Source organism: Lepisosteus platostomus, chromosome 5 (genome assembly GCF_059453375.1).
Source record: "Lepisosteus platostomus isolate fLepPlt1 chromosome 5, fLepPlt1.hap1, whole genome shotgun sequence".
Classification (NCBI taxonomy): Eukaryota; Metazoa; Chordata; class Actinopteri; order Semionotiformes; family Lepisosteidae; genus Lepisosteus; species Lepisosteus platostomus.
In genome coordinates this window covers 18,497,765-18,513,023 of record NC_142615.1, presented here as the reverse complement: position 1 = coordinate 18,513,023, position 15,259 = coordinate 18,497,765, and the positions used below count along the sequence as shown (strand labels likewise).

Below are 15,259 nucleotides of genomic sequence, written 5' to 3'. Positions count from 1 at the left end.
TAAAATTCAATATCTACAACGGGCACAGTAAAGACGTTTACAGTACAGTAAGTCTTTCTACGACAGACCAACGGACCACGAGTGCCCCTGTCGGTCAACCAATCACGCACCGCGGTATCGCGTGTCATCTTACCTGCGGTATCTGTACTGCGGTGTCTTTACCGCGCACTTTGAATGGCTGCATCTGTATGCAGGACAACTAGAGAAGACGTTTTACAGAGGATGGATTTTTAGAAACATCCCATCAGACATCCCATCATATTCACAACGTGAAATCTAGAAAATAATATTACGTAACCAAAATCCGCAATATGGAAACAGAACCTGTGTAATTGTTGATAGATGATGTACTCGTAACATTTTTTCAAGACGAACTACAACATTTAAAAAATGACTTGTATGTACTTGATATCTCTAATCAATCCACGGGTTCCAGCACAAAACGAAAGTAAAACGCATACCGTTTCGCGCTTCTTATTAGTTGCTCAAAAGTAATTTGACCGTATGAAATGCATAATATAAACCTAGAAACATATACGTGAGCAGTACTTAAGCACTGTAGTATCGGTGTTAAGACATACCTCTCAAATACTGTAAATCAAGTTAAAAATATCTCAAGACCGATTCTGGTCGTAATGAAACCATGCAAGGGAGTTTTTATGTCCGTTGCAGTTCTTTTGCAACATGAATATAATTATATCGTTATTAATTTCTTGAGATACGCGATTCCATATTATATTCCCTTTTAATCAAATTCTAAAAGTATGCTTGTTGACTCCGGTATCACGTTAGTTAAAGATTTCGAAGCTTACAATGTTTAGGGAGAAATGGAATACCGGTGTGTATTTTTTTCTTTAAAGTACCGAGACCAGCCATATACTGTATGTTTATGTTAAGATTTCCCTTCAGTGGTAAAATTAGATATGAATATTCAATACTTAAACGGGCACAGTTAAGACATTAAATATACATATACATATTGTATACAGTACAGTTTGCATACGGTTATATGTTTATGTTACGCGATTAAAAAATAAATAAAACTGGAAGGTCCAGCACCACCATTATGTTTATATGGTTGTTTTTGTTGGTTGGTTGTTATTATGGTTATTAATAATACGATCTATAGTTGAAATCTGAGCCTAAATAAAAAGAAAAAGCAAGTGATTAGGTTTATGAGCAATCTAATTACTTATTCGTTTAAAACGCTATATAAAATAAAGTTTATTATTAATTTGCTGGACAGAGCGGTGAACATTATTATGCATAACACAAAGATAACAATCCTGATCAGTTTAGAAATCTGTGTACGCTGTAAGGTTTTTACTTCTTAAACTTTTAAAATACACGTTTTGAATAGAAAGAAATCCTCTTCCTGGTACAGTATGTATAGCAAACCAGCACGTCTTTTTTCTCCAATCAGAGGGGTGTCAGATAGTGTCAGCCAATCACCATTCTGCGTTGGGTAGCAACGGGTGACTGTTCTCAGGCGGAAGATGTAAACAGCTTAATGTTCGTGTTAAATAATTTTTTTTAATTCAATTAAACGGGCACAGTTAAGACATTAAATATACATATACATACTGTATACAGTACAGTTTGCATACGGCAATATGTTTATGTTACGCGATTAAAAAATAAATAAATAAAAATGAAAAGTCCAGCACCAGCTGGATTCAAACACACAACCTGCCAGCCACGCACCTAGACCAGTAGGCTACAAGACAGCTCGCATGATCAGGCAGGCGAAACAGCCCTACACAGCCCTGCCGCAGTACACGGATATAATCATACCGTTATTAAATTCTTTAGATACGCGATTCCATATTATATTCCCTTTTAATCAAATTCTAAAAGTATGCTTGTTGACTCCGGTATCACGTTAGTTAAAGACTTCGAAGCTTACAATGTTTAGGGAGAAATGGAATACCGGTGTGTATTTTTTTCTTTAAAGTACCAAGACCAGCTATATACTGTATGTTTACGTTCCAAAATTAATATCGTTTATGGCCTTCACACGCGTTACAGTATGCTCCTATTCTTTTTATGCTCAGCTACTAAGATTTCCCTTCAGTGGTAAAATTCAATATCTACAACGGGCACAGTAAAGACGTTTACAGTAAGTCTTTCTACGACAGACCAACGGACCACGAGTGCCCCTGTCGGTCAACCAATCACGCACCGCGGTACCCCGTGTCATCATACCTGCGGTATCTGTACCGCGGTGTCTGTACCGCTCACTTTGAATGGCTGCATCTGTACTTTGCAAAAAGGGGGGTGGAGGTGGGGAACAAGCTGCCCAGCCCTGTGGTTGAAGCAGATACCCTGGCTTCTCTCCAGACACAGATGGATGGGACCTTCCAGTCAGGACAGGAGGCACATCTTTACACAGTGGGGGGTGGGGGTGGGGAACAAGCTTCCCAGCCCTTTGTTTGAAGCCCATACCCTGGCTTGAGATGAGCTCCTCTAGTCAGGACAGGAGACGCTTCCGTACACAGAGAGGGGTGGGGGTGGGGAACAAGCTGCCCAGCCCTGTGGTTGAAGCCCATACCCGGGCTTCTCTCCAGACACAGCTGGGTGAGCCCCTGGAACCAATTAACCACTCACGACCCCACAAGACAGACAGGAGTGATTTGTTGTTTGTTTTCTGCGCACAAGAAAGCCCATTTTGTTTACATACATCGATCATGTTTATTTTTCACGTTTTAATTGGAGGTTCAGTCCTTTTGCATTTCCACGTGATAAGCGTTAAAGCAGGGGCGGTTTTGTTTTGGTACACGTCCAAACTACCCGTTTTCAGCCACAGATGAACACAGATAAACACGTGCTCCTTTTTTTCATATGACATCTTGCCAGCGGCTCAAAAGTAACAAGAAGTAACGATTCTCTGGGGGGGAATTTAAGTTTTTTTTCCAACGTCAAAAAGTAAGGAACAGGAAGGAGCCCACAATAAGCGAGAACAATTACTGCAGACCCCCCGGAACAGCGCCTTAAAAACCACAGAGTAACATCCTGACTGCTTAGACCATGACAAAGCTCTTCTGCAGAGCGAAAGTCTCCTACAGGCAGGTATTTTTTTGTTTTAAACAGAACTGAAGCCCGTCTCTCCTGCAGCAGAGCCTGTCGCGACATTGGGTGTTTCATTTCACACGGAAGGAGCGCGTAGAATCTATAGAAAATGCAGGAATCATAGTAGCAGCACGTTATTGTGTTAAAAAAAATCCCCCCCCTTTTTCACCCAGCCCCAGAGCCCAGTGCATTAAACAGCTCGTGTTCAGATCCTTCTTTTTGGTTTTGCATTAAAAAAAGAAAGAAAACAGGTTCGCCGCCAGCCCTCACTCTTACATGCTCTCGACTTCCAGTCAGCTCGCTGGTAAAGAAGAGGCATTTCCTCTGTGTGTGTGTGTGTGTGTGTGTGTGTGTGTGCGCGTGTGTGTGCGTGCTGAGAAAGCATTCACAATGTATTTTATACACAAAGCAAGTATTCTCGCAACTCTAAGAGGTTTCGTATAAACGCTACAGGCGTGCCAAAATCGTTTTCAAACTTCAAGCTAACTTAACCCCGGTGGCTCGCTGGACTCCGAAACTCTGGTTGACAACGTGACGCACGGCGCTTGGCCTGCTCCAGGTGGCGAGACGAGGAAGACTGGGGTGGGTGGGTGGAAATGTGAGGTCACGCAGGGGCGCGGGGCTGCGTGTTGTAACACGCGGTAAGAGCAGTAGGGGAGCGGGTCAGGAGGGGGGTGGGCGCGTCATTTCCAAGACGCAGATCAGCATTTCCGTCGCCGCTGTCAGAGCCCCTGGCCGCCGAGCTCGCCGAGCGCCGGTTGTCGATAGATCACGGCAGGGATTTTTCGTGTTTGAACGTCGGGCTTCAAGTGTCGACACTTTTCAGAAGAGATCTATTGCACAAAAAACACAGTTGTAAACGGGAAAAAAAAAATGTAAGCAGAGAGTTTACTGTTTACTGTGTCTGGAGAGAAGCCCGGGTATGGGCTTCAACCACAGGGCTGGGCAGCTTGTTCCCCACCCCCACCCCTCTCTGTGTACGGAAGTGCCTCCTGTCCTGACTAGAGGAGCTCATCTCAAGCCAGGGTATGGGCTTCAAACAAAGGGCTGGGCAGCTTGTTCTCCACCCCCACCCCCCACTGTGTAAAGATGTGCCTCCTGTCCTGACTGGAAGGTCCCATCCATCTGTGTCTGGAGAGAAGCCAGGGTATCTGCTTCAACCACAGGGCTGGGCAGCTTGTTTCCCACCTCCACCCCCCTTTTTGCAAAGTAGCACCGCCTGCTCTCTGTCTGAAATGCCCTTCCTCTGTGCCCTCTGGTCCACAATTCAGTATTCACTCTGAAGAAGCCAGCTGGACTGACTTGGCCAGTGACCTTTAAGGATTTGGAAAATTTGTATCACATTCCCCCCATTCTCCTCTGTTTGAGAATAAAGAGATCTAGTGACTTATTCCTTCTTTTCAGCACAGAAATGTATGGTATGTGGTCCCAGAGCAGCGATGTCTTTTCGAGTAAAATCGCATGCAGCATTCTCACCAAGGTGTGAACTATGGCGGCGTGCGGGTGGAACATTGCGTGGTTTTGTGTTTTGCAGCAGGTACCCTTGTGTACGAACGCGCCTTTCTGAACTGTACTGGGGCATCTGTGAACAGGATGTTGCCGTCATAGAAAGACCGAGGTTGCTGAAGTCTTCGCCACCTGCAGTAGAGGAATACGTGGGGGGGGGGGGGGGATTAGACGAATATTAAGATCTGGTCATGTACATGAAACGGGTTTGTGCGTGTGCGTGTGTGTACGTACACTCTCCCCTGGTGGAGATTCGCTAGTCGTATTCCAGAAACAGCAGTGAAACGGGAATCAGGGGGCAGGAGTGGACACTCAGATGGTGTGCGTTTTGGAAAGGAGAACGATTGGCGCTACTTTACACAAAGGGTGGCAGGGGTCGGGAACAAGCTGCCCAGCTGGGGTGTTGAAGAGGATCGCCTGGCACCTCGCAAGACACAGCTGGATGAGATCCTCCAGTCGGGACGGGACAGGGAAGGCGCTTCTTTACACAAAGGGTGGCTGGGGTGGGGAAAGGGCAATTTTAACATCCTGTGTTGTCCAGCCCCACCTGTGTGTGTGTGTGTGTGTGTGTGTGTGTGTCTCCCTGACTGTGACTGAAGCTTCGTAGGGCTTCTGCTGTCCTCTGCTGTCCCCCTGGACTACTGAGGGGCTAAGTTTGTGGGAGGCCACATGGGTCAGTTTAATCACCTCTCTCCTCCATTTCTCCTGCCTGATCTCTCTCTGTCTCTCTCTCTCTCTCTCTCTACCTTAGATTCATCAGCCGGAGGTGTTATATATATTGCGCTTTTCTGGACACTCCACTCAAAAGTGCTTTACAGGTCATGGGGATCCCACTACCGCCACCAGTGTGCAGCTCTTTACAGGTCATGGGGATCTCACTACCCCCACCAGTGTGCAGCTCTTTACAGGTCATGGGGATCCCACTACCGCCACCAGTGTGCAGCTCTTTACAGGTCATGGGGATCCCACTATTACCACCAGTGTGCAGCCCCACCTGGATGATGATGCTCCAGTCCACTCCCCACACACCGGCTCTCAGTGGGGAGGAGAGTAGAGTGATGAAGCCAGTTCAGAGATGGGGGTTATTAGGAGGCCATGATGGGTAAGGCAGCAGCCATATCACCCTGCAGCTCACAACTGGCAACCCACTGAAGCTAAGAAGGTGTGAGCCTGATCAGTACCTAGATAGGAGACCTCCTGGGAAAAACTAAGGTTGCTGCTGGAAGAGGTGTTAGTGGGGCCAGCAGGGGGTACTCACCCTGTGGTCCATGTGGGTCCTAATGCCCCAGTATAGTGACGGGGACACTATACTGTAAACAGGCACCGTCCTTCGGATGAGACGTAAAACCGAGGTCCTGACTCTCTGTGGTCATTAAAAATCCCAGGGCGCTTCTCGAAAAGAGTAGGGGTGTAACCCCGGTGACCTGGCCAAAATTTCCAATTGGCCCTTACTAATCATGGCCTCCTACTAAAACCCCTCTATGAATTGGCTACATTAATCTGCTCTCCTCCCCACTGATAGCTGATGTGTGGTGAGCGTTCTGGCGCACTATGGCATCCAAGTGGATGCTGCACATTGGTGATGGTGGAGGGGAGTCCTCATTACCTGTAAAGCGCTTTGAGTGGAGTGTCCAGAAAAGTGCTATATAAGTGTAAGCAATTATTATTATTATTATTATTATTATTATTATTATTATTATTATTAAGGGCCAATGAGAAATTTGGCCAGGACACTGGGGTAACACCTGAAGTATTCTCTCAAGAGGCACCAGTAATGTAGGGGTTTGGGCATTTACTGGGACAATTATTAATTGTGGCAGTAAGTCACAAAATGATTCTTTTGATGAGATTAGAATCCAGCCTTGCGGGATAACTCGAACAACGCACACACACGGGTACTAATACACGAGGATATATTTATTAATACATAAAATGTGCATATAAACATAACAGATCTTATCTTGAGGATTAGCAGGATACAAAAGGTATATATTTAATCATGAAGAGTTACAATTACCAAGAGGACATACATTCAGTATATCATTCATTTAGACCGTTTCGTAAATGAACTTGGATAACAACTTCTACACTAGATACTCAAAACAAGTACATTACTCATAGGAATTAAATTGATATCAACTGGTTGGGATAACAATTGAATTCTCGAGCTGTAATGCAGAATGTTGAATACTCATCCAATCTGTGGGAATTCAGATCTCCCGTGGACACAAAGAAGCAGTGGCAGGCTGTTCCTGTGTCCAATCGGCACTCTCTGGCTCTGTGCCAGGCAGTGCTCAGTGCAGCTTGCGACATCGTGGGAGAGATTCCTGCAATGCTCTAGCAGTGGGCTCTCTGAAGACCAGCTAGTTAGTGTTGGCTGAAACTAGCAAAGTTTGTGCACAGGAGGAAAAGTGACTGCAGGTCCCAGCAGGTCAGGATGAAGACCGGTTTGTTCCTGATGAAGCGCTAGTCCTGAATTCTTATTCAGCTGTCCACAGTTCCGACCTGTTCATGAGGCTTGCTGCTGATGCTAACTTCGGGTGGATCCTTTGGTTACATGCTGGCAACTTTCGCCCTCGACTCTTAGAACAAAGGAAAGTCCTGCCATTCGGACACAGTGGCCGTTATGTGGAGGTCTGGACCGAGTCGGAGGATGTTCAGGAGGTGCTCCAAGGCTGAAAGTCCAGCAGGCGCGCTGCGAGAATGTCCTGCTCTTGGGAACTGTGCTCGAGAGGTGTCCAGCCGGCCCAGGGGTTCTTTGTTGCCTGTTTTTACCTGGAGGAACTGCAGGTCGCTCATTGGTTGAAAGTTTCATGGGGATCAGAGACCCACGTGGGGTTAACCTGCCCTACCAGTTCCTGATTGGCTGATGATGAGTAATAATGCACTCTGACCTTAGGGTCATAAACCAACTTTGAATGACATTTTCCCTTGGAATCTCAGACTTTTAGTCACTAGAAATGACATTTGTTAAGGTGGTTGATGTGTACCAGCTTTTGGGAGCTGTTCCTTAGCAGGACACTCTATCGGCTAGAAAAACACCTTAATTGTGAACCATATTGAATGGACTCTTTATCAAGCACCACTGAGGTGAAGGAGAGAGGGAGTGGCAAGGGAGCAGCAAACTTAATTCTTGTATTTTAATAAACCTTGTTGCTACAACGGTCTCTCTCCTGTGTGAGTGCGCTGGTGGATTTTTAAGTCACTTGACTGACTAAAACTCTTCTCACACTGACTGCAGCTGAATGGTCTCTCTCCTGTGTGAATGCGCTGATGTCGTTTTAAGAGGTGCGAGTGACTAAAACTCTTCCCACACTGACTACAGCTGAAAAGTCTCTCTCCTGTGTGAATGCGCTGGTGTGAATGTAAGTGGTTTTTCTGACTAAAACTCTTCCCACACTGACTGCAGCTGAACGGTCTCTCTCCTGTGTGAATGCGCTGGTGGACTATTAAACTACTTGACTGACTATAACTCTTCCCACATTGACTGCAGCTGAATGGTCTCTTTCCTGTGTGAATGTGCTGATGTCGTTTTAAAAGTTGTAAATGACTAAAACTCTTCCCACACTGACTGCAACTGAATGGTCTCTCCCCTGTGTGAATGCGCTGGTGTGATTGTAAGTGGCTTATTTGACTAAAACTCTTCCCACACTGACTGCAGCTGAATGGTCTCTCTCCTGTGTGAATGCGCTGGTGGGCTATTAAGCTTCTTGACCGACTAAAACTCTTCCCACACTGACTGCAGCTGAATGGTCTCTCTCCTGTGTGAATGCGCTGGTGGGTTTTTAAGTTACTTGACCGACTAAAACTCTTCCCACACTGACTGCAGCTGAATGGTCTCTCTCCTGTGTGAATGTACTGGTGCCTTTTTAAGTCATATGACTGACTAAAACTCTTCCCACACTGACTGCAGCTGAAAGGTCTCTCTCCTGTGTCAATGAACTGGTGTGACTGTAAGTGTCTTTTCCGACTAAAACTCTTCCCACACTGATTGCAGCTGAATGGTCTCTCTCCTGTGTGACTGCGCTGGTGGATAATTAAGCTACTTGACTGACTAAAACTCTTCCCACACTGACTGCAGTTGAACGGTCTCTCTCCTGTGTGAATGCGCTGGTGGGTTTTTAAGTTACTTGACCGACTAAAACTCTTCCCACACTGACTGCAGCTGAATGGTCTCTCTCCTGTGTGAATGCACTGATGCCTTTTTAAGTCATGTGACTGACTAAAACTCCTCCCACACTGACTACAGCTGAAAGGTCTCTCTCCTGTGTGAAGGTGCTGATAGGGTTTTGAAATGCTAGACTGACAGAAACGCTGCTCCTCCCTGTGCCATAATGGCAGTTTGTCCACTCCATCTGAGCAAGGCCTTGAGTGATTCTTCCTCATCCCCTGATCGTCCTGTGGTCTCTTATTCTGCAAATGCTCCATGGAATGGTCTTGCTCTGTGTGATGAAAGTGAGATTTGTTTTCTTCATTATGTCCCATCATCTGGGGCTCCTTCTCCAGCTCTCTGAGACTAAAACCGCCCAGTTCATTCAGTTGTTCCTCTCTTTGCCCAAGAACAGACACACTCTCCAGTTCATTAAAACTTTCAACAATTTTCTCAGTAACCAGATTATTAAACCTGTGTGTAAAGTCATCAGATGCTAACGGATTACATGATTGTTTGAGACTGTGCAATGACAGTCTCTCCACTTGAACAGAACAAGGCCTAATTATCAAGCCCTGTAGGAGCTGATGTTGCTCCTCCCTGTACTGACTCTCCTCTCGGTGCTGTATCTCTACAATGTTCTCTTCACCAGGTACATCAGTCTGCTGCTCTGCACAGTCAATCAACTGGGGCTCCATGTCCTGCTCTGTAAGATTAAAGACATCCAGTTCTTCACTGTGCTCTTGTACAGAGACACAGCCCAGTTCATTACAACCTTGTGTAATATTGTTCGAGTCCAGATTATTCATCTTCTTTGTAAAATCATCACATACTAAGAGCCCAGGTGTCTCACTCTCAGACTCCATCTTCATCATGGGCACAGAGTCCAGAACCTCAACAATCTGTCTGCTCTCTGTGTGCTGCTCACTGAGAGTCTTTTTCCCTTCTGGAGCAGTGAGCTCTGTCTCCTGCATCAGACTGGAGCCCCACTCCTCCTCACTGTGCTTCTGTTCAAGAGGAGCCCTTTCCCCAGCCTCAGAGAGAGCACTGGCCTCTGAGCCTGTAAACAGAACAAGACAAAATCTTTATAATAATAATAATAATAATAATAATAATAATAATAATAATAATAAAAAGTTATTTTATATAGCGCCTTTAAAGGTGGCTTCTCAAAGCATTTTACCGAGTGCCAACAACAAAAAATACACAAAATAAGCATGATGAGAACACACAGTTAGAGGAGACAGTAGATGGTGGTACTAAATACAGTAGGAGCAGAGGGGTAAAGAATAGTTCAATGAAGGGTCTTCTAAAGAAGAAGGTTTTGAGTCTGGATTTGAAGGAGTTTAGAGAAGGTGACTCTCTGATATCCTTGGGGAGAGAGTTCCAGAGCTTGGGGGCATAACAGGAGAAGGCCATGTCACCCATTGATTGTAGTCGGATTTGGGGACAGATAGGAGAACACAATTAGAAGAGCGAAGGTTGTGAGGTGGGGAGTAGGGTGATAACCCAGACTGGTACTGAGGTGCCAAGCCATGGAGAGCCTTATAGGTGAGCAGGAGGATTGTTAAGTCGACATGCAACTTGACAGGAAGCCAGTGCAAGGACTCCAGGATAGGAGTAATGTGAACACTTGCACTAGACCTTGTCAGGATTCTGGCTGCCGAATTTTGGACATACTGAAGTTTGTTCAATGTGGATTTAGAGTCCCCAGAGAGTAGAGCGTTACAGTAGTCGATCCAAGATTAGACAACTCTTTTCAGCCACAGTTAGTGATAACATAGGGCGTAGTGGAGCAATATTTTTGAAGTGAATGAAAGATGTTTTGACAACATGCTGCACATATGGGTCAAACGTCAAATATCATCCCCAAGTTTTTTAATATAGACTGAAGCTCAAGTATAAGAAAATCTACAGATAGAGTTACAGCATTGGTTTTACAAAGTTGATGGGTGGTGCCAATAAGCATGACTTCAGTCTTGTCACAGTTAAGATGAAGGACATATTGAGTCATCCAAGATTTTATATGGGAGATGCAACTAAATAGAATAGAGACAGACACATCAGCGTCAGGTTTGGTATGGATGTATATTTGAGTATCATCAGCATAGTAGTGATAGCTGAGGCCATGTGATCTAAAAAGCTTTAAACTACACACACGCGTACTAGTACACTGACGATCAATTTGGGTTGTTTAAACAGCGGAATAAGTGGGTATAAGGGGGTGTTCTGATTTAGCTTTGTCAGAAACCTAACTACCATGTAAAAAGTAAGTCTACTGTAATAATATCACAATCACATTACATTTACATTAACAGTGCACTGAGAGAGAGGGATGAATACAGACTGACTGGACACTACAGAACATTAACACTGCAATCAGAGAAAGGGGTTAATACAGACACACTGACTAACTGGACACTACAGAGCATTAACACTATACTGAGAGAGAGGGGTTAATACAGACACTGACTGGACACTACAGCACACTAACAATGCACTGAGAGAGAGAGGTGGGTTAACAGACAAATTGACTGCACACTACAGTACATTAACACTACACTGAGACAGAGGGGTAAATACAGACACTGATTGGACATAACAGTACATTAACACTGCACTGAGAGAGAAGTGTTAATAGATACATACTGACTGGACACTGCAGCATATTAGCACTGCACTGAAAGGGGTTAATACAGACATGCTGACTGGACACTACAGTACATTAACACTACACTGAGATAGAGGCATTTATACAGACCGTACATTAACAGTGGTCGGGGGGGGGGGGGGGTAAATGCAGACAGACTGACTGGACACTACAGTACATTAACATTGTACTGAGAGAGAGGTTAATACAGACACTTTCTGGACACTACAATGCATTAACACTGCACTGAAAGAGACAGGTGTTAATACAAACACACTGACTGGACACTCCAGTATATTAACACTGCACTGAGAGAGACAGGGGTTAATACAGACACACTGACTGGACACTCCAGTATATTAACACTGCACTGAGAGAGACAGGGGTTAATACAGACACACTGACTGGACACTCCAGTATATTAACACTGCACTGAGAGAGAGGGGTGAATAAAGACAGACTGACTGGACACTACAGTACATTAACACTGCACTGAGAGTGCGGTTAACACAGACACACTGATTGGACACTACAGAGCATTAACACTATCCTGAGAGAGAGGGGTTAATACAGACACTGACTGGACACTACAGCACACTAACAATGCACTGAGTGAGACGTTAATACAGACTCTTTCTGGACACTATAGTACATTAACACGGTATTGAGAAAGAGAGGGATTAATACATACACTGACTGAACACTACAGTACATTAACACTGCTGAGAGAGGGGTTCATACAGACACTGACTGGACACTACAGGACATAAAAACTGCACTGAGAGAGAGGGGTGAATACAGAAACATTGACTGGACACTACAGCACATCAACACTGCACTAAGAGAGAGGGGTGAATACAGAAACATTGACTGGACACTACAGCACATCAACACTGCACTAAGAGAGAGGGGTGAACACAGACAGACTGACTGGACACTACCGTGCATTAACACTATACTGAAAGAGAGGGGTTAATACAGACACTGACTGTACACTACAGCACATAAACAATGCATTGAGAGAGAGAGGTGGGTTAACAAACAAACTGCTTGCACATTACAGTACATTAACACTACACTAAGACAGAGGGGTAAATACAGACAGTGATTGGGCATAACAGTACATTAAAACTGCACTGAGAGAGAGGTGTTAATAGAGACATGCTGACTGAACACTACAGTACATTAACACTGTACTGAGAGAGGGGTTAATACAGACACACTGACTGGACACTCCGGTATATTAACACTGCACTGAGAGAGAGAGGGGTTGATTCACACACACTTACTGCACAGTACAGAACATAAACAATGCACTTAGAGAGAGAGGTTAATACAGACACACTGGATTAATATTCCAGACGAGTTAATACAGACACAGACCGTGGAGGACGGTAATACAATTGAAATAATTTTTATATACACAATCATTAGTATACATATAAAATCTAGACCAATAAAACGTTTACAATACAATATTTATAAATGTTGTTTCATAATGATGTTGGATTACAAACTGATTCAGTGGAACAATTGTTAAATGTGAACGAGGTGTTTTCAGCACCGTAACCGGACAAAACAGTTCAGTTTCCAGTAAAGTATCCCGTTGCTACATCACACAAGTCTTTCCCACTTCACTCTGCATCTCTCCACTATATTCTCACCAGTGAGGAAAGTTTTTTGATGACAGTTTGATAGTTTGTTAGATAACGAGAATGTTTACTCTTGCGAGATGTTTTCTTTAAAATAAAGTTTGTTATTTAAAAAATCTCACCAGTGAGGAAGTTATAGACACTGGTTTTAAACACACATACTGACTTCATACAAGTCACCACACTGACCTGAGAGCTGCAGTTCTGTGTCCATTTCTTCTTTTATTTCTGCAGAGACTTCACAGGGAAGCGTGTGTCCAACACTGTCTGTCCGTTCCTGATCTCCTCCTGCTCCCGACTCCTTCTCCCTCAGCTGCAATCTCCACTTCAGGCTCTCGTTTTCCTTCTTCAGTTGCGCCATTTCACTCCCGACACTGTCCTCCACACACTGTGTGATTTTAAACACGGCCCGTCTCACCAGGATGTGGGACATATTGCGGAGTTTGTCTTGAAACTCGTTCTCGGAGTCAGACATCCTGTTTCCAAAAACTTCTGACACTTCATACACGATCGATTTGAGCAAAACGTGCATGAAAGAGTCAAGCTGGGTTTGCAGATTTAACAAGCACTCCGCCATCCTTCTTCAGAGTCGGTCAGAAACAAAGGCTGACTTCCGGAGTTTAAACAGAACAACTTATTTTTTATTCTTCACAGATCCTGTTGTCAGGGCTGTGCTCTGTTCAAGCATAAACACAGTCGACAAGACGTTACGTATTCAGAACCTGAAGTTATTTTAAAGAAAAACAACAACTTTCTTTAAAGAAAATTATTCAGTCACCCACACGTGGGTGAAATACATGCAGGGTCGCGCAGTAAAATGACGTCATTCGTTAGCGCGGCCGCAGCTTCAAAACAATAGAGAAGCGGAGCTGAGAAAGAGGAGTTTCTTCAGCCGGATATAAACTTCTCTGCACCTCCTAGCGCGACCTATTTAAGAGGAGTGAATCACCTGCGACCTTCGCCGTTCGTAACGGAACAGATTTATTTTTTTGCCCTTCCACAACCCTCCTCCCCAACGAAAACGTCTCAAGTGGATTTTTTCAAGTGGATTTTGATCTCCCTATGCAGGTTTTTGGTTAAAGAAAAAAATGCTGTTGTTTCTTGCCAACTGGCAGTATTTCTTCTGCACTGATAAGCAAGATTTCTATTTCATATTTCACAAATTGTTTGAATTTGTCCATATTCCATAATTGTTGTTTATGTTTGATTAACAGACAAAATATGACAACCCCTCTATTGAGCATATACTTTATTTTCCTGATGTACTGTAGCAGCCCCGACACTGAGAAACGAAGAGAAAATGGCTTTTATCTAGCATTTTTCATGTTCAATGCGTTTGACATATCCCAACAGCGACAGAGTTCTTTTGCGACACTGTTTCTACTTTTATCTTCTTTCTGTACGCTTTGATAAAAAAAACGAGAAATCGTGCAAGGGGAAAAATGTATTTTTTCATAGAGAAAACGTGCACCAGGAACTGTGGTGTTGAGAAGAAATGATTTAACACGATACGTGACCTTATTTAACGGAGCAAATGCTCACCCAGCAAGGTCTGGAGAACTTGGAGAGTCTGGTGGATGTGATAATTTCACGGTATTATGGAAGAAAACAGTCTTTCTTTGAATTCTCAATCGGAATTCCAGTGCGAAACATAAACCCTTTGTCTGATTTAAAGAGATTATATTTTAAAACTCATAAAAATTCAGAAAACACGTTTCTCACTTTGAAATTTTAGACAGGGCGGTGTATTACTAGTAGCGGCGCTGAGCACACTATGGGGGAATTCAGGTTATGTGATATACTAGAGTTTTAATAAATAACGCATCTGATTTTGGATCTTAAGATTGTAGGTTCGACTTCTAGCTGGTTCGTGTAAATTTTAATCAGGCTCTTCAGTAATAGATTATGTAAGGAACCGCACCTGAAAGCGAACGTTGGGTCTGTTTCCTTTGTTTTCCAGCATTAAATAACAAATCGTTACAAAAGGCACCAGCTAATGTCCAATAGCGGTTTTTTTTTTCAAATTACATTTTCAGGTTTAAGACACTGTTTAATAAAACACAAGTGTCCTTAAAATCTTCAACTTTCAGGTTTGTTTTACTATATAATAAAGGAGATCTGAAACTGAGATCTGATGTAGCTGTCTCTAAAGACAGAGGTGATGATTCACAGATGTGAACCGTGCCTTTTCTCTTGTATTCAAGGGTATTCACTGTGTGAGCTACTAAATGC

General features: G+C 43.9%; 1 protein-coding gene across 1 annotated transcript; it reads right to left on the bottom strand.

Moving 5' to 3' along the window:
* Positions 1–6,471: 6,471 nt before the first annotated feature.
* Positions 6,472–13,834, bottom strand: LOC148664419 (uncharacterized). The gene is made up of 2 exons (XM_088631484.1): positions 13,217–13,834; positions 6,472–9,785 (listed from the first exon to the last, which is right to left on the bottom strand). The coding sequence occupies exons 1-2, from the start codon at positions 13,602–13,604 to the stop codon at positions 7,732–7,734; spliced, it is 2,442 nt and encodes an 813-aa protein (XP_088487610.1). The 5' UTR covers positions 13,605–13,834; the 3' UTR covers positions 6,472–7,731.
* Positions 13,835–15,259: the final 1,425 nt, after the last annotated feature.

Excerpts from the sequence above, each read along its gene's own strand:
- LOC148664419 (XM_088631484.1), bottom strand. The coding sequence starts at position 13,604 with ATGGCGGAGTGCTTGTTAAATCTGCAAACCCAGCTTGACTCTTTCATG. Across the intron at positions 9,786-13,216 it reads CACAGAACTGCAGCTCTCAG|GCTCAGAGGCCAGTGCTCTC; the intron begins GTCAGTGTGGTG and ends TTCTGTTTACAG.